The sequence below is a fragment of the Schistocerca gregaria genome, chromosome 3 (assembly GCF_023897955.1).
Source record: "Schistocerca gregaria isolate iqSchGreg1 chromosome 3, iqSchGreg1.2, whole genome shotgun sequence".
Lineage (NCBI taxonomy): Eukaryota > Metazoa > Arthropoda > Insecta > Orthoptera > Acrididae > Schistocerca > Schistocerca gregaria.
Genome location: NC_064922.1, coordinates 248,443,167 through 248,467,660, shown reverse-complemented (window position 1 = coordinate 248,467,660; position 24,494 = coordinate 248,443,167). Strand labels below are relative to the sequence as shown.

The window sequence follows — 24,494 nt, the reverse complement described above, 5'->3', positions numbered from 1 at the left end:
TTGTGCACCGGTTATTGTTTGCACACTTGTATAGTTACGCGCACTTAATTTTGTATTCACCCTATTATGTGATAACAGATTTTGATAACAATTGTTACTATTTCGATTTTAATGAAGAATCTATTGTATTCCCAAACAGTTTTAGCTAAATAACCATGCATGAATATTTTGGGTTCAGTCCATAGTTTTCTTTATTCACAGAATTCTTAGGGTGGAACATAACATTTCTATTGCTTGGAGAATTGTCTGTGTGGTATACATTCAGGAAATTGTAAGAATGGCAATGTCTTGCCGCTGGAGCTTTGCGCCAATAACCAACGCCATCTAGGTGGCGTTGAAATTACTCACTACTTTTCCCAACGAGTTTAATTTGGCAATGTTAAATCTGCGCTTGCAAAGAGTTTCAGAAGTTGGCGAAGTACACGTGCGAGACGTGCATTACCACTGTGTTATTTAGTTGTGTATATCGACCATATGCTTAAAATGGCTTTGGCGTTTAGTGTTGTCAGTCACTCTTGTGTGTCGAACATTGTGTCAGCTGTGAACGTGTCTCTGTTGGAGTCTGTCAGTTCATTGTTTGATTATAAAGAAATGAATAATAAACTTCTGTCAAACAGAACACACTTATAGTGATTTATTCATACGATTATTGATTTCACCGGATGGAGTTAATTTTTCGTGCCGTCTAGTGTCTTATTATTGGTCGTATGGCATAAATGATGTAATATTTTGCACTTATAATATTTAGGTAGTTAGCCATGGCTACAAGACGCTGTAGGATAAAAGCAGTTGCTAATGTGTCGGTTTCAAGGGGACGTTGTGGCGAAAAGCCCCGAGAAAACGAAAAAACAGATGAGAAAACTTCGAGTAAATCCTCAGCCACGCCAGATTATCATGAAGTTAGCCCGAGAGAAACAATATTACCCGAAAGTGCAAGCGAGTTTACTGTAGTTGGGAAGCTGCATAATGACAGTTCATTAAACGAAACGTTAGAAAACGCTCCAGTTTGCCACTTAGTACAAAATCCTGAAAACGTCAGTGAGTCGACCTGTTTGGAAGGAAGTGGCAGTAGCTGTTCTAGTCCTATGGATGCACCAAATGTAGTTAGCTCTAAATTGATACAACAGGGATATGTTGACAGTGTACAAACAGGTAATTGTGATGGCAAAGAGGTATCTCTGTGTAATAGACCAGATGAACGTATTACAGATTCAGCTGGAGAACACAGTTTTAAAACTGAGGACATTAGTGATTCAGTAAGGCCAGGTGATTCCTGTGTTACAGGCGCTCAGAAAATTGACATAACAGAAAAGAAGATACCGTCAGCACCTTTAAGACTATCGCGAAAACGTATGAAACCAACAGTTTCCCTTTCCGTAGTAAACAGGAAACCGAAAGAAAATTCTACACTAGAAATAACAGATCAATGTAGTTCGTTAAAAGAGACGTTAGAAAACACTTCGGTTGGTCACTTAGATCAAAATTCTAGAAATTTTAATGAGCTGACCCATTTGGAAGCAAATAGCAGTGATCGTTCTACTCATGAGGATACCTTAAGTATAGTTGACTGTCATTTGGCACAACACACTGGATATGCTGATGTTCAACATTCAGATAATTCTGATAGCAATGATGTATCTTTTTGTAATAGAACAGATGAGAAAATTGCAGCTTCAACTGATGAACATAGCTTTAAAATTGAAGAGAGTATTAATTCTGTGGGGTCGGGGGAGTCCGGTGCCAAAAGTGTTCATGAAACTGACACAATGGAAGTCAAGACCTCAACTGCACCCACAAGACTATCACGAAAACGTATGAAACCAACAGTTTCTCTTTCTTTATTAAGTAAGAAAGCAAAAGAGGACCCGACAGTAGAAAACTCTCCAGTTTGTAACATAGTTGAAAATGCTGCACATGTCAGTGAGACAACCTGTTGGGAAGCAAGTGGTGGTGGTACTAATCCTGTGGATGCACAAAGTGTAGTTGACTGTCACTTGACACAACACACTGGATATGCTGACATTCAGCAATCTGATAACTGTGCTAGTGAAGATGTGTCACTTTGTAAAAGAACAGAGGAGGGTGGTACAGCTCCAACCAATGAACACAATTTAAGAACTCAAGAGAGTATAGATTGTGCAAGGGTGGGGGATTCCTGTGCAAGTGCTCAGAAAATAGATGTAACAGAAACCAAGATATCGTCTGCACCATTAAGACTACCACGAAAACGTGTGAAACCAACAGTTTCTCTTTCCTCAGTAAACAAGAAAGCAAAAGACAATCCTCTAATAGAGAATGCGTCAGTTCATCACTTTGTTGAAAATTTGGCAAATGTGAGCGAGCAGACCTGTTCAGAAGCAAACAGTGGTGGTTTTTCTACTCCTTTGGATGCTCAGAGTGTAGTTGACTGCCACTTGACACAACATCAGTCTGTCAATAGTGCTAACAAAGATGCATCTCTTTGTGAAAGAACAGATGAGGATGTTACGACTTCAGCTGATGAACACCATTTAAAGACGCAAAAGAGTATTGATTGTGAAGGGTTGAGGGATTCCAGTGCCGCAAGTGCTCAGGAAATAGATGTGAAAGAGAGCAAGGTATCGTCTGCACCTGTAAGACTACAACGAAAACGTATGAAACCAACAGTTTCTCTTTCCTTAGTAAACAGGAAAGCTAAAGAAGATTCTATACTAGAAATAACTCAGCAGTGTGATCCAGTAAGTGTGACATTAGAAAACACTTCAGTTGGTCATTTAGTCCAAAATTCTGCAAGTGTCAGTGAGGCGACCTATTTGGAAGCAAATGGCAGCGATCGTTCCACTCCTGAGGGTATGCCAAGTATAGTTGACTGCCATTTGGCACAACACCCTGGATATGCTGATGCTCAGCATTCAGATAATTGTGATAGCAATGATGTATCTCTTTGTAATAGAACAGATGAAAAAATTACAGCTTCAACTGACAAACACAGTTTCAAAAGTGAAGAGAGTACAAATTCTGTGAGGTCAGGAGAATCGTGCGCCACAAGTGTTCATAAAGCTGACACATTGGAAGTTCAGAAATCATCTGCACTCACAAGACTACCACGTAAACGTATGAAACCAGTAGTTTCCCTTTCCTTAGTAAACAAGAAAGTGAAAGAGAATCATACAGCAGAAGTAATTCAACATTGTAGTGCCAGTAAAGCTGATGATCATTCTACTGCTCAGGCTCCTAAAAAGTTGCAGACCTTTGTCACAAGCTCTAATCTGCACCAGGATGTAGAAGCAGGTGGTTCTGGGAGAACTATTCCAGCTGTTGGCTGTGAAACTGGAAGTTCTAGTGTATCACACGAAGTTAATAGAAAAATTAGTCCTGAATTTCTTTCACAGGCCTCTGTATGTAACACAGAAAGAAAAAATAAAGTTGCACCTGATGTTGTATCTGTGGACACACCTGTTGGAGAACAGCGTACTAGTGCTGTTGTTAACACATCCACTTATGAAAGTCCTCCAGTGAGTGATTCTGCATCAGCAGAAAAGGACAAAGGGACTTCATCTTCAGTAAAATGTTCTGTTAGTCAGTCAGGAAAAGATTGTAGTCAGTTGAATTCATTTAGGTCGAGGTTTATCAGGCCAAAGCCACTCCTTGAATCAGCAGCAAGGCGCAACAGAACTGGTAGTATTGGAAGTGCTAGTGAATCAGACAGTGAAAAGAAATCTTTGTCATCAGCAACGACTGTAAGTCCTCCATGGAAACCAAGAATTAAAACATCTAGAACTAAGTTAACCCATGTGCAATCCAGGAAGAATGACAAGCTGGCTAATGCTTCAGGTGTGAGTACTGATGAGTCGGAGGATGAACATAGTTCAATTTCTAGGGCAGCAACAATATCACCACCAAAGAAAATAGCAAGATTAGATAGGTATGTCAATTTTGTGTGTTCCAAAGTGGGAGTAGATAGAATACATTTTTAGTATTCATGTGCGAAAATAATCTGAAGTATATGTAATAACATCCATTTTTTGTTTAAGTTACAGTGGAAGTGATACTTCACATAGTGAATTTTCTCAAGAGGTATCAGAGGAAAGTTCATCGCCCATAAAGAAACCTTATGCTAAGGCAGAGCGGGTAACCAAAAGGAAAGAATACCTGAGACGTATCATAGAGATAAAAAAAGAGATTTCACATAAAGTGAGTGATGGCAAAGTGAATAGGAGTCGCCTCACAATGTTTGATCTAATTTATTACAATCCAGTCACAAATCCAATGAAGTAAGTAGTCACATATGAAATACATTTTATGTTATGTTCAGTGGTATTAACATTTTTTGTCTGCATACTTTTATGTCCTGAAGTTCTTCGGACTGATTTGGCTAAAAATAACACAATATTAACAAGGGAAAAGTTCGATACCATGCCAAGAATTTATTAAATGCAAAAGACAGTCATTATTTTTTCACTTAAAGAAGTGTAAAATTGTGTTCTTTCAAGGGTGCCAGAGTAAACTATGGTGTGGGACTAGCATTTAAAATCCGATTAATGCAAATGTCAGACAGCACTAGATCAACCAGTCAAGGTTGGGGTAACACAGCATGACCAGATCTGAGGAGCTCTCTCTGTATTTGTATTAAAGTAATTAGCCTACAGTATAATTATTAGGATTTCAAACTCTTGTGCACTGAATACCACCCCGTTGTCGTCATCAGTTTGTCACCTATTGGTGCAGGGAAGTTTGTGATTATACATATTCCATTGGTCTTTTGAAATATTAGAAAATCTGGAAATGCACAGTACCAGCAGTTGAATTTTACCCGTGATGCAATCATGATGGCAGGTAACACTGTTCCATCCTAATGCAAAATGGAGGGCGTAACATCACACATTCGTGAAGTGAACAGATGAAGACAATCTCGTTATACAAAATATAATCAAAGTAATTCATTACCTGTTTTAACAAAACAATGTAACAAAGTTTTAAAGATATAATGGTGCACAAGTTACCCATGCCTGGTTTTTCATGTCCCTCATCTAGTATTTACCGTAGCTATAATGAGTCAGAACCTGTAGCATGTAACTAAATTATTTCCTTATATGACCATCCTGCCGAAAGATTTCTGTAAGCTAGTTTCTTTTCTAGGAAATACTTTATTCCTTCCTTGACGAAGGACACAGTGCATTACTTTCAACTCTGCTCTTGTGTCATTTTGTAGGTTGACTCCTCATGGTGTGACAACATTTTAGGCTCTTTTATCCACATTTATTTCTTTTAATAGTGTGAGTGAGTGAGTGAGTGAGAGGGAGAGAGAGAGAGAGAGAGAGAGAGAGAGAGAGACCGAGAGAGAGAGAGAGAGCTCTCTTCTGTTCTCAATATCTCTCTCGAGCCCTGCTGATAATTTCTCCTTCCTTTCCTGTGAAAGCGGCTTCCCATGTTTAGGGACTCTAGGGGTCCAAGACACTACCACAGCATAAAATTTGAAACGATCTACCTCAAAATCAGAGATCCTAGCCGAATCCAATGAGATGATCTTCTTGGTAAGCCTATTGTTGTTCATTCGTTGTAGGTGCCCAATATGATAATGTTTGTCTTTTGTTATTGTTATATTGACTCATTTCAAAATTCCTGAAAGTTGTTCTTTTTGATGGTATATATAAAACACATAACAATTGAAAGTGTCATCTGTGGATTAATAACTATTATTGCTGATATTTTATATTAATTTTTAGGTCCCATGCATCAGTGTAGATAATTTGGTTAATACAGTATGAAACCTTCCAATGGGCTGATAAACATTTTTACAATCTCTCGTCAGTTACTGTTGTCATTCAGGTTCTCACTGCAATGATTGATCCACAATGCAATAGCTTTCATTTATTTACTTTCCTTCATTAGTTTCAAAAGAGGGTGGTTGTACCATTATTTTGTTGCTATTAAGCTATTATCGGCCATTTTCTCTTGCTGATACTGCTCGGTGACATTTGCGCTGAAGATGAGCTGTTAACCCTTTCTAGTGGTTTTACTAAATATTAGCCATAGGACTATGTTAGAATATTTTGGTATAACGTGTTGTTTACCAGCTACAAATGATTTGTGAACCGGGTGTTTCATCGTGGTCAGAAGAATGTGAAGCACACATTTCTTGTCAGTTTCAGCTGTTGGTAATGAGTAGTTTCAGCAGATAAGCTGTAATGAAATAGAGGAGTAGTAAATTGTTGAAATTATACTAAAGAGATTTATGTAATTGAGTTCTGATGAAACCAGCTATAGTTAAAGTATGCAATCGTCCTTAATCTTTCTTTGTGAATATAAAGACGATTTTCACAAGATGTGTGTGCATTTATTTCTTAAGTCATTTTTAATGAAGTTTGTGCCTGACCTAATACTGAACTGTAATAAGTGCTATTTTACAAAGTAGCAAATGACACACTCCAGGCTGATGGCATCATCAACGTAGTGAAAATATAGTCACAGGAATTCACCAATGGATCATGTCACCAACAAAATGAGACATTAACATAACAAAAATTGGCAAACTAAAGGGAGCTCCCAGAAAAAACACACACACACACACACACACAGAAATAAGATACATAAATAGAAAATGAATGAAAAACACTTTCAGAAATCAACAAAAAGATTTTATATGTATTTCTGTTGCCACTAAATCTATATGGATAGAGTTAACAACACGGTCCAAGTTAATGAATCACTGCCCTCATTTGATGTCTGTAGGATGATCCAAGCATTCTGCCCCCCTCAGTAACCTTCCTCTGAATCTGTTTCTAGAGTAGTGGCATGAGGAAATGTGTGACAGCCTAGTATAAAAATAAGAGAAGTCGTATGTATACTGTAAAAATGACTCCCTGCTAAGCTACAGGAGTGACAAGCACACATGGGCAGTCAACTGGTCACACTGTTGATGCCCTAGTTTGTCCCTGTATCTGGGCTCCTACATTGATTATTAATTTTAGTCCATGCATTATTTTCAGTGTTAACTAAATATAATGATCCAACACCTTAAGTATAAATGGCACCAGATCACCACACAATGCCCATCCACTTTTACTACTGCTACAGAAAATTCGGGTGGGTACCATTTGCCAGGTCTTCACATGTCAATCTAAGTGTCATATTGCATACTGTCATACATTTCTCGGTGAAACCTTTTTCCAGTGCTCCGCAGACCAATTGTTTGTACCACTCCAAATGTGACCATCAGTATGGTGTACTGATCAGTGACTTCTGGGTTTCAGGAAGCTCTTGGAAACACAAATAGGCCCAATTGCCTCTCAGTATATACCTCTGTTATTAACCTCAGTGCTAGAGGCAAATGAACAGATTGAGAAAGATTTCTTCCTAGTCATTAAGACTGTACACTTAGAGGTCAATAACCCCATCATTCATTTTCTTGAGACCATTATAGTGATGACTGACATTTCTTTACAGAAGACTGTTAACTAAAAACTAAAACTAAACTCTATCAGGCCCTGGTGATACACAATGTTAATAGTGGACTTAATGTAATTCCTACAGCTGTGTCCTGTTCATACTCTCATAATTTTCTCTGTTACTTTTTCTGATAGGAAAGAAAAGTGTGTACAGTGTGACAAAATTTCAATTGTATGTAGCCAATGTGATGATAGTTTTAGGTAACCACAGAGAAGTAAAGAAAGAACGATGTATTTTGGGTGCAGAAAATGAAAAATTTAATATAAATTCTCACACCCTAGGGCCATGGCACAGCAACTGTGATATATTTTCAGTAGGAAAAATATGGTCTATTTTACAAAAACAGCAATAAGCTTTACTGATGTGCTACACCTTTCTGAGGCATCTTCAGAAGTTGTATAGGAACTGTGAGCAACACATTAGTTATAAGTAGTCAAAATTTTGGTGTGCACCTTCAACAAAGACATGCATCTATGCTTAGATAGGTGAGCACTGTCATAGTTCTTCTCGTAAAGATTAATATATTTTATATTTGCCATATGGGAATTTTTGTACATTTTGTCTGTTTGTAAACAAGCTCTTATGTCCATGTATTTCTTACAGACTTTGTGTCCTTACATTTGACACTGAGAGAGTGCCATGTTTTAGATACTTTATCTCTTTTTTAATGTTTTTACATCTCTTTTACATTAATCACCTGTGTTAAATCTATTTTTCATTTGTATGGATGTTAATTGTCACTAAATGTTCCGTTTCATTCTTGGTTATTATATTTTCAAACTTGTGACCACCATCTAGCAGAGCTTCTATGTGCTGTGTCAGCAGTGTCGTGTTTGCCAGTTTCATATATAGCGTGCACACATGCAGTGATGTATTCATGGCCACTGCCATTTGTACATCAATATTTGTGTCAAGATGGAAGTATGGCCTATCTAAGCATAGCTGTATGTGCACACCAAAATTTCGACTACTTATGCCTAATCCATTACCTGCAGTTCCTATACAAGTTCTGAAGACGTCTCAGAAAGGTGAAACACATCAATAAAGCTTACATCATTTTTGCAACATAGAGCATATTTTTCCTATTGACATTATATCACAGTTGCTGTGCCATGGCCTTAGAGTGGGGGGATTTATATAACCAATTGCCTCCTCGGGCTTATGAAGATATTTATGAACAGTAATTTCAACAGTCAGTGTATTACTGAAAATCTTGTCCCTGTATACTTACATAAATTTCTTAAAATTCATAAGTACCAACCTGTGGACAAATCACTGCTGAAATGTGCCAGATTTCTTAAGAATAACAAACTCGGGCATTTTCACAGTGAGAAAGAGGTGGCCTATGATGTTTACATGTCTCTCACTATCTTTCTCAGCCACTCAGAATTAGACAATTTTATGATAGAGTTGAACTACATGGTTTGGGAGAGCAGTCACCCAGTTATTCTAAGGCATTACTCTAAGATCAAAAAATTGCAATAAGTCTTCTGGAAAACCATTTGCAGGACTAATCATAGTAAGAGTAATTTGCTTCCATTTGGTGAATGCATGGTCAACTTAACATCTATTTCCTTTATTGTTCAGCAAGAGGTTTATAAACAAAGTTCTTAAACATAACCTGCAACCCCGATTAGATGATAAAATGGTTCCTAACCTTGTAGCTCACTTGAGATTGGCATTTGATAACATGGATGACAGTACAATGGATAAAGTAAAGTTGACTTGTAAAGCCAGTGACAGTATAGAGAATGCAGTTCAAACTGAGACGCCAAATAGAGATCTTAAGCAATTTTGATTCCATAGGAACCATTGTGCACAGTGACTGTAGACTAGAAGGAAGGAGAGGCACACAACAGTAAGTCCCAATAGCATTAGTTTTTATTATTTTTGCAAATCTAGATTTCAGCTCTAAATAACCAAATTTTCTTACAAGTGTATCTGTAAGAATGTACAGCATGACATGAACTGCTTTGATTCTGTTGAATTGTAACACAAATGCACTGGACATGGTATTTATAGCCAAAATCTAGATTTACAAGAATAATAAAAACCAATGGGATTGCAACTGATTGATATGTGCCTCTCCTTCCAATAAAGATCTGTCTGTGATGGAGTCACTTAACAAAAAACTTAAAGATACCGAAGCTTTGTCAGGGTAGACAAGGGTAGCACAGCTGTTGTCATCTATAACGCAAATTGATCAGATCTGACTAACACTTACATTAGGGACCTTAGCACATCTCTTCTTGAGTGTAGCCGTATTCTCAGTCCTGAGAATTTGTACAGAACAAAAGTAATAAGCCCTAGAGCACGAGCACTTTGCACACAGATTAAGACCCATGAACAGGACCTTCCAGTCGGCCCAGTGATGTTTTTGCTGAAAATATACAGAGTGTTCATTTACAGAACAGGGTTTTTCTATTTCAAATAGGAAAGAATTAATCCAAAAACTGCAAGGAAAGGTTTTTACATCATCCTGTTGTCTAGCTTCTCTTGATATAAAGAATTTGTAGGCTAACATTCCTATTTATGAGATGATCGATATTATCCAAACAAACCTGTCTCGTAACAGTCAATTTAGTACTGAAAAGATTCGAGAACTAACTTTAAGTCTTAAATTGGTAACATCCCATAATTACTTTTCTTTCAGGTAATTGTATGTACAAGAAAGCTGATGAACTGCCGTGGGCAGTTGTCTTGCTGGCTGGCTGGCAGATATTTCTGTGACCAGTCTAGAATGTAAATACTTTCAGCAATCTTCTGATCTTTGCATCCGAGCAGGGTAGTGCAGTGCATAGCACACTGGACTTACATTCTGGAGGACGATGGTTCAAACCCACGTTTGTCCATCCTGATTTAGGTTTTCTGTGATTTCCCAAAATAATGTAAGATAAATGCCAGGATGGTTCCTTCGAAAAGGGCATGGCTGCTTTCCTTCTTCAGCCTTCTCTAATCTAAGCTTGTGCTCCATCTCTAATGAAATCTTTCTCAATGGGAAGTTAAACACTAATCTCCTCCTCTGATCCCTGCAAAAAATGAGTGTTTTATTGCTGTTATGTTGACATGTTCATTTTTTTATGGCTATATGGATGATATATCTTTAACAAAAGATGAATTTAACACTTTGCATTCTGAAATCTCAAAAAGAAGATCGACAGGAAGTGCAAAATGGCTAAGCAGGGATGGCTAGAGGACAAATCTAAGTATGTAGAGGCTTATCTCACGAGGGGTAAGATAGATACTACAGGAAAATTATAGAGACCTTTGGAGAAAAGAGAACCACTTGCATGAATATCAAGAGCTCAGATGGAAACCCAGTTCTAGGCAAAGAAGGGAAAGCAGAAAGGTGGAAGGAGTATATAGAAGGTCTATACAGGGGTGATGTTCTTGAGGACAATATTATGGAAATGGAAGAGGATGTAGATGAAGACGAAATGGGAGATAAGATACTGAGTGAAGAGTTTAACAGAGCACTGAAAGACCTGAGTCGAAACAAGGCCCCGGGAGTAGACAACATTCCATTACAACTACTGACGGCCTTGGGAGAGCCAGTCATGACAAAACTCTACCAGCTGGTGAGCAAGATGTATGAGACAGGCGAAATACCTTCAGACTTCAAGAAGAATATAATAATTCTAATTCCAAAGAAAGCAGGTGTTGACAGATGTGAAAATTACCGAACTATCAGTTTAATAATCCACAGCTGCAAAATACTAATGCGAATTCTGTACAGATGAAAGGAAAAACTGGTAGAAGTCGACCTCTGGGAAAATCAGTATGGATTCCGTAGAAATGTTGGAACATGTGAGGCAACACTGTCCTTACGACTTATCTTAGAAGAAAGATTAAGGAAAGGCAAACCTACATTTCTAGCATTTGTAGACTTAAAGAAAGCTTTTCACAATGTTGATTGGAATACTCTCTTTCAAATTCTAAAGGTGGCAGGGGTAAAATACAGGGAGCGAAAGGCTATTTACAATTTGTACAGAAAGCAGGTGCCAGTTATGAGTTTCGAGGGACATGAAAGGAAAGCAGTGGTTGGGAAGAGAGTGATACAGGGTTGTAGTCTCTCCCCGATGCTATTCAATCTTTATATTGAGCCAGCAGTAAAGGAAACAAAAGAAAAGTTTAGAGTAGGTATTAAAATCCATGGAGAATAAATGAAAACTTTGAGGTTCGCCGATGACATCGTAATTCTGTCAAAGACAGCAAAGGACTTAGAAGAGCAGTTGAACGGAATGGACAGTGTCTTGAAAGGAGGGTATAAGATGAACATCAACAAAAGCAAAATGAGGATAATGGAATGTAGTCGAATTAAGTTGGGTGATGCTGAGGGAATTAGATTAGGAAATGAAACACTTAAAGTAGTTTTCCTATTTGGGGAGCAAAATAACTGATGATGGTCAAAGTAGAGAGGATATAAAATGTAGACCGTCAATGGCAAGGAAAGTCTTTCTGAAGAAGAGACACTTGTTAACTTAGAGTATAGATTTAAGCATCAGGAAGTCGTTTCTGAAAGTATTTGTAAGGAATGTGGCTATGTATGGAAGTGAAACGTGGACGATAAATAGTTTAGATAAGAGGAGAATAGAAGCTTTCGAAATGTGGTGCTACAGAAGAATGCTGAAGATTAGATGGGTAGATCACTTAACTAATGAGGAGGTATTGAATAGAATTGGGGAGAAGAGGAGTTTGTGGCACAACTTGACAAGAAGAAGTGATCAGTTGGTAGGACATGTTCTGAGGCATCAAGGGATCAGCAATTTAGTACTGGAGGGCAGGGTGGAGGGTAAAAATCATAGAGGGAGACCAAGAGATAAATACACTAAGCAGATTCAGAAGGATGTAGGTTGCAGTAGGTACTGGGAGATGAAGAAGCTTGCACAGGATAGAGTAGCATGGAGAGCTGTGTCAAACCAGTCTCAGGACTGAAGACCACAACACACAACATTCTAAAATCTCTGTCACTTATGAAGTAAGGGGTCCAGACAAAGTGTTTGATTAATTGGATGTAAAACTTCCGCTCAGCAGTAATGGAATTAATTTTGAAACCTATCACAAGCCAATCACCAGCAACTCAATAATACGTGCATCATCATGGTATCCATATCAGTACAAAATGAATTTCTTCAGAGCCATGGTAGATCACCTATGTGAACTTCCTTTAACCCCAGCTACTGTTGATGGTGAACTAATCAATTTACAGGTAGTAGTTAGTAGCAATTGATGTGACCCGAACATTGTTGATAAGTTGTACAAATGAAAAGTAAAAGAAAGTGGTAGTTAAACAGATGATAATTTTGTAATTCCAAAAGCAAAAGCTATTGTCCTACTGGTCTTGGGTAGCTGTCAGCTCACTAGGCTGTTCAGGAGCTATAATGTTAAAGTAGCTTATTCCATTCATGATAAAATTCAGTATCCCTTTATATGTAATGAGCAGCTATGTATAGAAAGATTCTCTCATTCCAGCGGTTAAAACTTATGTGCTCAGTGTCCTATGTCTTACAAAGAGGCAGACTGGCCAGATGTTCAGAATAATATTTCAGGAGCATATGCTCACTAAAAAGGTACACTTAAAAATAATTCTTCAGTCACTGAGCGTTTAAATGCTAGTGAATATGCAGAACCTGTACTAGAATTGCTCCAGGCTTTGTATCGTGTGCCAAGAGTAAGAATTTGATTTTGCTGGAGGTTTTGGAGATTGTGGAACACTCTTATGTAGCTAAAAACGTAATCCTTTATGAACAACCAAGAATCAGACATTTTATGATTCGATGATGACAATTTTGCAAAGAGTATTACTGTGAATTGGCATAATTCTCTTCATGAAGATGTTAATTTATTTCTATATCCTACGTTTTATGCTCGACTTATGTAATTTTTTTATTTTCTGTAAACAAGCTGTTATGTCTATATATTTCTTAAGGAAGTCTTGTCCTTACATTTGACACCAACAGAAGGCGCTATCTTTTAAATACTTTATCTCTTATTTACACTGAGATGACAAAAGTCATGGAATACCACCTAATATTGTTTCTGACCTCCTTTTGCCCGACATAGTGCTGCAACTCGATGTGGCATGGACTCAACAAGTTGTTGGAAGTTACCTGCAGAAATATTGAACTGTGATGCCTCTGTAGCCATCCATAAGTGTGGAAGTGTTGCTGCTGGAGGATTTTGTCCACGAACTGACCTCTCAATTATGTTCCACAAACGTTTAGAGGGATGCATGTTGGATGATCTTGGTGGCCTCGCTCGAACTGTCTAGAATATTCTTCAGACAAATCACAAAAAATTGTGACATGGCGCTTTATCATCCATAAAAATTCCGTAGTTGTTTGGGAACATGAAGTCCATGAATGGCTGCAGTTGGTCTCAAAGTAGCTGTACATCCAGAGGGCCCAGTCCATTCCATGTAAACGCAGCCCACACCATTATGAAGCTGCCACCAGCTTGCGCCGTGCCCCGTTGAAGCTTCAGTCTATGGCTTTGTGAGCTATGTGCCACACTTGAACTGTACCATCAGATGTTACCAACTGAAATCGGGACTCATCTGGCCAGGTCATGGTTTTCCAGTCATCTCGGGTCCAACCAGTATGATCACAAGTGCAGGAGAGGTGCTGCAGATGGTGTCGAGCTGTTAGCAGAAGCAATCGCATTGGTCATCTGTTGTCATAGCCCATGAATACCAAATTTTGCTTTACTGTATTACATTTTATTTCCTACATTGATTTCTGCATTTATTTCATGCAGTGTTGCTTGTTTAATAGCACTGACAACACTATGCAAACACTACAGATCTCACTCTTCAAGCTTTCCTGGCAGAAATGTTGTAAATAGTCTTCGCGGGTTTGCTGATGGATCATGTTGTGTAAATTCCATAATATTTCCTCAGAGCAACTGGCGACATCTTCAGGTGGTTCAACCTTGCTGGTGGCTAGGTATGACTGACGGTATCTGCACGTTGACACCCCATATCTAGAACACGTACGCGAAGAATGTGCAGGAGTGGAAATGATTTGCAGATAGATGGTGCCATATTCAAACACCCTCTGCTGAAAATCGCACAGCAGCTCTCCTGCGTGTGCGCTGTACGCTGTGTTTACTAACGGTGCGGCCAGATGTTACTCCCAAAGACTGTGCTAGACCAATGTTATTTCAGATCTGTTATCGAAAATCTTGATTTTTCACTTCATGATTTAATAGCGGCCAATGCAAGGTTTCAAGCTGTGTTCAGTTAAAATCCCGCATCCCGGTTGATGAGAGTATTGGCTGTACAGATATGTATTGCTTCCATAATGACGCAATCCCAGAAAGATTATGCTGAGTATAAAACTTCGGTCTTTTCATAAACCGTGCGATGTCCTGTATCCAGACAGTGTTCAACAATTGCTGACTTTTCTGGTTGATGAAGGTGTGTACGATGCTGATGTTCTTCGCATTTGAAACTCAACGCATTTCATATGCAAAGTGTCCACCCCAATACTACCCATTCAAATCGGGGCTCTCCCCTTAGGCGTCAACCAGCCACAGGAAGGGCCACCTGAACACAGTGGCCATTGTTGCGAATTCCAATGCTCCTGAAAGACAAGCAACCACTCCTAGGTATACAATGGATGGTAGCAGTTCAGGTATCTGAGGCATCAACCCTTTGTCATCAGGGGGTTCAACCAAACGAGTACATAATGAATCCATCACACGGACTGGCTACTGTGTCTGGCTGTATAGCATTAAACGGCAATGGTGTCAAAGAAAGATAGAAGAGGTGCTGAGTCACATGGCGAATATGCATGGACACAGACATGGGAAGGAGGCAGCAGAGGAGGAGGAGTGAGGACAGACAGGGAGGGGAACGGGAAATGGGGGACGCTGCCTGGGATGGAAGAAATGGGCACAAAAGCTCAGAGACCCTTGTGTGCCACACCCCAACTCATGAAAGAGAGGTGAGCCTCTTGGGACGAGGGGGGGGGGGGGGGGAAGAGGTTTGTACCGTCCTTGTAATCTAGGTCCTTGTGACACACAACGTTTCACTGCTACCTTTTCTCGTGGTATCATATTCACTGACTTTGCCAACTAACAACCTAAAATACTTTTTTTTCTTTGTGTGTGTGTGTGTGTGTGTGTGTGTGTGTGTGTGTGTGTGTGTGTGTGTGTGTGTGTGTGTGTCAGCTGTAAGGATGGAAAATTTAACCAACATTTTATTAGCCAAAATAACCATGTACAAATTGTGAATAATGTTGCAAAAACAGCATAAGTTTTATTGATACATGCCTCTTTGAGTACTCGTCCAAATTCGTACAGGAACTGTTAGCAATGCATTAGTCATATGCAGTCAAAATTTGGTACTAACAGGGCAAAGCAGGTGGAACTTCTTAGAAGTTGGAGAAATTGGGTGACAATGACATAATTGTTGAGTTGCATAACTCCCTCATATTAAGCAAGGGTGTGGTCACATGCCATGATTTTATGAACGTAGCTATCCCAAAACTCAAACAAGAGTGGACAGCATGGAGATGGAAGATAGTGGATATGGAGTAAAGGACACAAAGGAATAATAGAGAAGTTGAGAATTCAATTCTCCAGCACTGCCTGAACACATTATGTAAGGATTCCTTTGATTTAAGGTTAGGCCTTACATTCCTAACCCTGTTAGGTGCTATAAATGCCAGTGATTTGGCCATACAATGCTGAGGTGTGGAGGTGAAGTGATCTGTGGAAGTGTGGAAAGGCAGCCCATGAATCTGAGACTGACTGCCCACCACCACCAGTAGGCATTAACTGCTCTGGGAGCCACCAAGTCTGGAACTGAGACTACCCTGTTTTTGTTGAGAATGCAAAATTCAGGAGACGGAAGTGACCGAGAAGATCCCCTATGCAGAAGCCAAAATAGAATATAAGGCAACAAAGACCTTATGTATTGCATTTCATATCTGTCCATGGTGCAGATACCTGTTATCAAGCTGGACACTTCGATGCAGATGACATCCAGCATGCCTTTATCCACCACCACCACCACCACCACCACCACCACCACCACCACCATCCAGGTCTGGGTGGATCACATTACAGCCATGATCCACAACGCCACTGATGCATCTAACACGAAGTCAGTGGTAACGTCTAGGAGGCAGCTTATCCGCTAGCGGAATGATGAATGTCATTCTGCAGTCAGGGACCAGAGGGCAGCTATGCAAAGATTCAATTGATGCCTTACAGATGTGAATCTTGGAACCTTTCGAATGATATGGGCAAAGACAAGAATAAGAAGAGGTCTTGGCAAGAGTTCCTGAACTACATCAACAGGTCCACATTTGAAAGTAATGTATGGGAAGCCATCGGGAGGATCTCATGATGTAACTTGTGACCACCAATAGCAGCTTTACGAGAGTAGGGGTATCTCCAAACATCACTGCGACACATTGCTCAAACAGTGGCTCAGTTGTACAAGACCATTACAACTGATCCTGTTCCGGATCCAGCTTTCGTTGTTATCGGGAGACACAGGAGAGGTTTGGTTATAATGGCCAACATTGAGGAATACAACAAGCCTTTCTCTTGGTGGGAGTTGGATTCTGTATTATCAGTAGCTTGGGATACTATGCCCAGTCATAATATGATAACGTACAACATGTTGAAACAGTTGGATCCACCATCAAATGTGGTCCTTCTTCAGTTTTTTAATGAAATTTGGATAACAGGAGACTTCATAACTGGTGGAAAGAACCTATTTAAATTCTGTTGCTTTTTTTTTAAATCACGGAAGAATCAGACTAACCTTGGTAGATTTCGTAGCATTAGTGTCATAAGTTGCATGGGAAAGACACTGGAGCATACACTGAAGAGCCAAAGGAAGTGGTACACCTACATCATGTAGGGCCCTCATGGGCACTCAGAAGTACCGCAACACGATGTGGCATGGACTCAATTAGTGTCTGAAGTAGTGCTGGAGGGAAATGATACCATGAATCCTGCAGGACTATCCATAAATCTGTAAGAGTATGAGAGTTTGGAGATCTTTTCTGAACACCACGTTGCAAGGCATATGAGATGTGCTCTATAATGTTCATGTCTGGGGAGTTTGGTGGCTAGTGGAAATGTTTAAACACAGAAGAGTGTTTCTGGAGCCACTCTAGCAATCCTGAATGTGTGGGGTGTCACATTGTCCTGCTGGAATTGCTGAAGTCCATTGGAAAGCACAATGGACATGAATCGATGTAGATGATCAGACAGGATGTTTACGTACATGTCACCTGTCGAAGACATGTCTAGATGTATCATTACAGAGCCTCCACCAGCTTGAACAACCCCTGCTGACATGCAGAGTCCACGGATTCATGAGGTTGTCTCCGTACCCGACACATTCATCCACTCAATACAATTTGAAACAAGACTCGTCCTCCTAGGCACGTGTTTCCAGTCATCAACAGTCCAATGGCGGTGTTGACTGGCCCAGGTGAGGCTTAAAGCTTTGTGTCGTGCAGTCATCAAGAGTACATGAGTCGGCCTTCGGCTGTGGAAGCACATATCAGTGATGTTTCATTGAATGGTTCGCATACTGACACTTGTTGATGATCCTGCATTGAAATCTGCAGCAAGTTGTGGAAGGGTGGCACTTCTGTCACGCTGAACGGTTCTCTTCAGTCATCATTGGTCCCATTCTTGCAGAATCTTTTTCCAGTCACAACGATGTCGGAGATCTGATGTTTTGCCGAATTCCTCATATTCACGGTACACTCATGAAATGGTCATAAGGAAAAATTCCCACTTCATTGCAATCTCGGAGATGCTGTGTCTCATCACTCATGTGCAGACTACAACACCACATTCAAACTCACTTAAATCTTGATAACCTGCCATTGTAGCAGCAGTAACCAATCTAACAACTGCGCCAAATACTTGTTGTCTTACATTCCTGACATGCCTGTACCAGTTCCTTTGGTGCATCAGTGTATTGTTAAGTGGCACCTAGTATGGGTCCTCCAAACCAGGTCCCTGCTAAGTCGCTCCCATCCCAATTTCAGGAGGTATCGCTCCACTGTCAGTAATCTGACCCTACTTGAAGCAACAATTTGACATAATTTTCTGCTTGAGCAACACCTTATTGGTGGCGTCTTCAATTTGGAAAGGGCATACACAATACTACCTGGAGGCATAATTTTTGTTGCAGCTCTATCAGTGGGTGTTCCTGGACGGCTACACACTGTCATACAGACCTGTGTCTCCCACAGGACCTGCCATCTATTTTAACTGATAATGAATCAAGTGTGGTTCGTGTTTTAAGATTTCGTGTGTTATGCAGAATTTTCCCAATTGGTTGTGAAAGTGGCATGATCACCCATTATTTTGAAGTAGTCATCCCTCATTTTGTCTTAATATTTTGCTGTGTTCCGTGTGACTTTTACTGAGGGCTTTTTTGACGCTCACAAAAAGACTCGTGTGTGTGTGTGTGTGTGTGTGTGTGTGTGTGTGTGTGTGTGTGTAAATGCAATATGGTTTTCCAATTTTATTATTTTTTAATAGATTTTCACCATACTCATCTGTATTCGATTCATGCAAGGGCGCAGATGACCTTGCTGTTTAGTGCCCTCACCCATGGATCATCAACATCATTGGAGCTTTTCTACAGTTGCTGATGTCATGAGAGAAAGCTTGACTAAAGTTACTGGGTGTTTCAAATAGTACTTTCATCTTTATATTAGCCCCATGAACAATGGACCTTTCTGTTGGTGGGGGTGGCATACATGCCTCAGCGATACAGATAGCCATACAGGTGCGGCCACAATGAAGGGGTATCTTTTGAGAGGCGAGACACATGAATGGTTCCTGAAGAGGGAGAGGAGCCTTTCCAGTAGTTGCAGGGGCAATAGTCTGGGTAGCAGACTGATCTGGCAGACTAATCTGGCTTTGTAACATCAGCCAAAATAGCCTTGCTGTGCTGGTACTGCAAATGGCTAACAGAAAGGGGAAACTGTAGCCATAATTTTTTCTACTGGGTGTGCATTTCTAAACTTAAATGATGACTGCCTCCTCTTGGGTAAAATATTCCAGAGGTAAAATAGTCCCCATTCAGATCTCCAGGTGGAGGCTGCTCAGGAAGATGATGTAATCAGGAGAAACAAAAGTGGCATTCTATGGACCAAAACATGGAATTCTAGGTCCCATGATTGGGCAGAATTGAGCAGGTGTGTTAGAAAATTTAAAGAGAGAAATGGATTTGTTGAAGTTAGATATAATGGGAATTAGTGAAGTTTAGTGGCATGAGGAACAGTATGTCTGTTCAGTTGAGTACAGGGGTATAAATACAAAATTAAGTAGGGATAATGGATGAATGGGTTTGATAATGAATAAGAATGCAGGTAAGCCACTATTTACAGCATAGTGAATGCATTATTGTAGCCAAAATAGCCATGAAGCCCATACCTAACACAGTAGTAAAAGTTTGTATGTCAACTAGCTCCACTGATCATTAAGAGATTGAAGAAATGTGAGAGGAGATAAAAGAAATTATTCAGAAATTTAAGGGAGACAAAAATTTAATTCCGATTGGTGACTGGAATTCGATAGTAGGAAAAGGGAGAGAAGGAAAAATAGTAAGTGAATATGGACTGTGGGAAAGGAATGAAAGAGGAAGCTGCCTGGTAGAATTTGGCACAGAGTATAATTTAATCATCACTACCACTTGGTTTAAGAATCATGAGAGGTTGTGTACTTGGATGAGACTTGGAGACACCACCCAGTTTCAGATGCTTATATAATAGTAAGACAGATTTCGGAGCCAGATTTTATATTGTAAGACATTTCCAGGAGCAGATGTGGACCCTGACCACAATTTATCGGTTATGAACTGTAGATTAAAACTGAATAAATTTGCAAAAAGGGAGGACCTGGATAGTTTGAACAAACCAGAAGTTGTTGAGAGTTTCAAAGGGAGCATTTGACAAAGATTGACTAGAACAGGAAAAAGGAATACAGAAGAAGAGTAGATAGCTGTGAGATATGAAATAGTGAAAGAAGCAGAGGATCAAAGAGGTAAGAAGACAAGACTTACTAGAAATCCTTGGAGACCAAAGGAGATATTGAATTTAATTTATGAAAGGAGAAAACATAAAAATGCAACAAACAAAGCAGGAGAAAGGGAATACAAATCTCTAAAAAATGAGACTGACAGGAACAAGCATTATTGTAGAAATGGAAGAGGACATTGATGTAGATGAGATTGGAGATATGATACTGTGTGAAGAATTTGACAGGGCAGTCTAAGTCAACACAAGTAGTGCACAACATTCTGTCAGAGCTGCTGACAGCCTTGGAAGAGCCAACCATCACAACACTCTTCCATGTGGGGTGCAAGATGTATGAGATGGGCCAAATACACTCACATTTAAATAAGAATGTCATAATTCAAATTCCAAAGAAAGCAGCTGCTGACAGGTGGAATTTTACCGAACTATCAGTTTAATAATACATGATTGCAAAATACTAACACAAATTCTTTACAGAAGGATGTAAAGACTGGTAGAAGCCGACCTTGGGGGGGATCAGTTTTAATTCCAGAAAAATGTAGAAACACATATCAGTCACATCTGACTGTATGACTGATCTTAGAAGATACGTTAAAGAAGGCAAAACATTTGTGAACTTGGAGAAAGCTTTTGACAGTGTTGAATGGAATACTCTCTTTGAAATTCTGAAGCGAAGGTAGCAGCGGTGAAATACGGGGAGTGAAAGGCTACTTGCAACTTGTACAGAAAGCAGATGACAATTATAAGGGTTGAGGGGCATGAAAGAAAAGCAGTGGTTGAGGAGGATGTGAGACAGGGTTGCAGTCTATCAACAGTGTTATGCAATCTGTACTTTGAGCCAGCAATAAATGAAACAAAAGACAAACTTCGAGTAGGAATTAAAGTTCAGGGCGAAGAAATAAAAACTTTGAGGCTTGACAATGACATTGCAGTTCTGTCAGAAACAGTACAGGACTCGGAAGAGCAGTTGAATGGGATAGACAGTGTCTTGAAAGGAGGATATAACATGAACATCAACAAAAAAAGAACAAGGATAATGGAAGGTAGTCAAATTAAATCAGGTGATGCTGAGGAAATTAGATTAGAAAATGACACTTAATAGTAGTTCATGGGTTTCCTATTGGGGCACAAAATAACTGATGATAGCCGAATTAGAGAGGATATAAAATGTAGACTGGCAGTGGTAAGAAAAGTCTTTCTGAAGAAAAGATTTTTTTTTCCAATTGAATATAGATTTGTGTGTTAGGGAGTCTTTTCTGAAAGAATTTGCATGAGTGTAGCCCTTTATGGAAGCAAAACATAGATAATAAACAGTATAGACAAGAAGAGAATAGAAGCTTTAGAAATGTGGTGTGACAGGAGAATGCTGAAGATTAGATGAGTGGATCAAATAACTAATGAGATAGTACTGAATAGAATGGGGGAGAAAAGAAATGTGTGGCATATCCTGACTACAAAAGGATATTGGTTTATAGGACACATTCTGAGATGTCAAGGGATCACTGATTTCATATTGGAAGGATGCGTAGGGCATAAAAATTGTAGTTGAGATAAAAAGGTGAAAACAGTAAGCAGATTCAGGAGGATGTGAATTGCTGAAGTTATTCAAAGATGAAGAGGGTTGCACAAGATAGAGTAGCAGGGAGAGTTGCATCAAACGAGTCTTTGGACTGAAGACAACAATTATAACAACAACAACAACAACAACAACAACAACAGGTGCCACAAAACTTCTTACTGCTGTTAGTATCTTGCAAACTTTTTAGGTTACAATTACTGGTTTGGGAATGCATTACACATTTAATGGTTATAATCAAGGCACTCCCTCTTGCATTCCTATTGTACCTCACTGTGAGCACAGCAAGCATTGCTCTGCAAATCACAAAAGGCAAGGCACTGTCCCTGTTATGGGCTTTTATTGAGACAAATTTACCACGTAATATAGTATATCTTGATACTTTGAAGACCGACCACTTAGAAGAATGTTGGGCCTAGAAAACAAGCCATTTATGCTATTATTTAAAGTGTTCCTGGCACATATGTAATTGATATATCTTCAAGAGCAATACATACTAAAAAGAGATCGGGCATCAAGATTTATTTTTCTTATTCACTTTAGTTCTTTGCTAGATTACAAGTTTTAGAATAACAATAACAGAAAATATAATTATCCTTCCAGAAAAAGTGTGAGGTGAATTATTGAGCAATTTCTTTTTCTTGAGCTTCTAAAATCTCTTGCTCACTCAACAGTGTGACATATTTGTAGTAAAATTATAGGAAACTGCAGAACCTAATGAGTACTCGCACAAAATTATGCAAACACAATCACGTATTGGCTCAGCCATTCATACCAACAGCTGTTTTGTTTACAAATGTTTTTTTTTAAAAAAGTAATTCTAGAAATTGATGACTGAGGGCAGCATATATCAAGGGACGGGTAGTGAGGTGTGTGTGAACATTGTTCTCATATGAAATGAGTCCAGTTTTTGAGCAATAAGTAGCTCGTGCATCGAGAAAATCACAGCCCGAGCTATACTTGGGCATTGTCTCTTGAACACAGAGTTGTAGTCTGAGCTATGCTCTGGCTTGATCACCAAGGTGTTAAGAAACGTGGCTGTCAAAATAAAAATACAACTTTATTCAACAGTATTCTTAAAGATAATCATGTACATTGAGCAAGTCTTATATGTATACATGATGAGACAATGAAATCCTCATTTTGTAATCGATTAATGATGATACAATGTTTAACTACTTATATAATCTACAGAGTGGCCCACAAGAAGTACTACATTTTCATTTGGTTATTATGATGTTTAGCATATATTTACAGCAATATAATGTACAGATAACTGTTATACACTTATTGCCATTATTGTAAAGCCAAACACAAGTTTGTTTCTTAAAAATAACAGCACACAAGTAGCTTCATAAAAATGACAACACACAGATAGCTTCTACCTTTGGTGATGCATTGCTGAAGCTCCTCACTACATTCTCAATCATTTCTTGCAGAATCAGTGGCCAATTTCCATACTGAACTAAACGACACACTTTGAGATTCTGATTAGACATAATAAATGGTGTGAGCACATCTTCATCTTGGCAGGGTTACAATTGAAAATATACTATTCACAAAAATTCTGCCACATTAATGCTGCTACAGGAACTATTATGTTTATGCTTATATTCCTGGTTGGAATTTAAAAATTCTGGAAAGCACATCTTTTACAAAACAATGTTAGTATGAGGAAAAAGTTCTAAATTAGGGATACTGTGGGTATAAAGACATTGAGGCGGCAAGATTTATTTTAAAATATTTCCATGTAATGATGGGAGTCAAATCATTTTGTGTGCTGCTTTTTTGTGGAAATAGTGAACTTGGCAACTAAAGTACAAGGAGGGAAAGAATTGCACACAGAGTGGTGAAGAGTAATAAACATGCAAGTGTGTAAGGACTAATGTCATAAGAGAAGTGGTAAACCATTCTAATGATGTAAGCCAAAGGCTTTGTCTGTGGGTTTGCTGTATTAAATGTTTTCGTTACACTTGTGTTGTTAATTCTGTATGAAGATCAGTTGCTTTCCTGATGGAGTCAATGGTTGAGATTGTCAAAATCTCTGATTGTCATAGAGAATTTATACAATACAGGCAGCAAGAAAATTTTGTCAATTCTAACGATTGATTACAAAAATAGGTGGTTTTTAACTGTACAGCCACGGGCAAATGGAAGTCGGGAAAGCTGCTACACATTTATGGCAGTATTTTGAGGAAATAAAGAAAACTTTTTTTATTTGTAATTATGAGGTTAAATATACGGAAATGTAGAGGCAGATGAAAGTGTTGCCATTATTTACAAACATCAGTAGAAAATTAATTAATAGACAATGTTGAATGTCCCACATCACTAGTGAGTCTACACAGGAAAGAAAGTGAAACAAAAATCTTGAACCTTTCAGAATGGCATACTTTCAGGGTAGCTGTTAATCAGAATAAATTGCTTGGAAACCATAGTGCTAGGAAAACTACTTATGAAAATTG

General features: G+C 39.0%; 1 protein-coding gene across 2 annotated transcripts in view; it reads left to right on the top strand.

Moving 5' to 3' along the window:
- Positions 1-325: 325 nt before the first annotated feature.
- LOC126356051 (titin homolog) overlaps positions 326-24,494 on the top strand; it is a 96,241-nt gene continuing 72,072 nt past the window's right edge. Inside the window, exons 1-2 of one of the 2 annotated variants that reach the window (XM_050006734.1) lie at positions 326-3,904; positions 4,020-4,253. In XM_050006734.1, the coding sequence (XP_049862691.1) occupies positions 759-3,904; positions 4,020-4,253 (3,380 nt within the window). In that variant the 5' untranslated portion in view covers positions 326-758. Of the gene's footprint in view, positions 3,905-4,013; positions 4,254-24,494 lie in introns of both variants that reach the window. The other variant, XM_050006733.1, reaches the window with a different exon arrangement.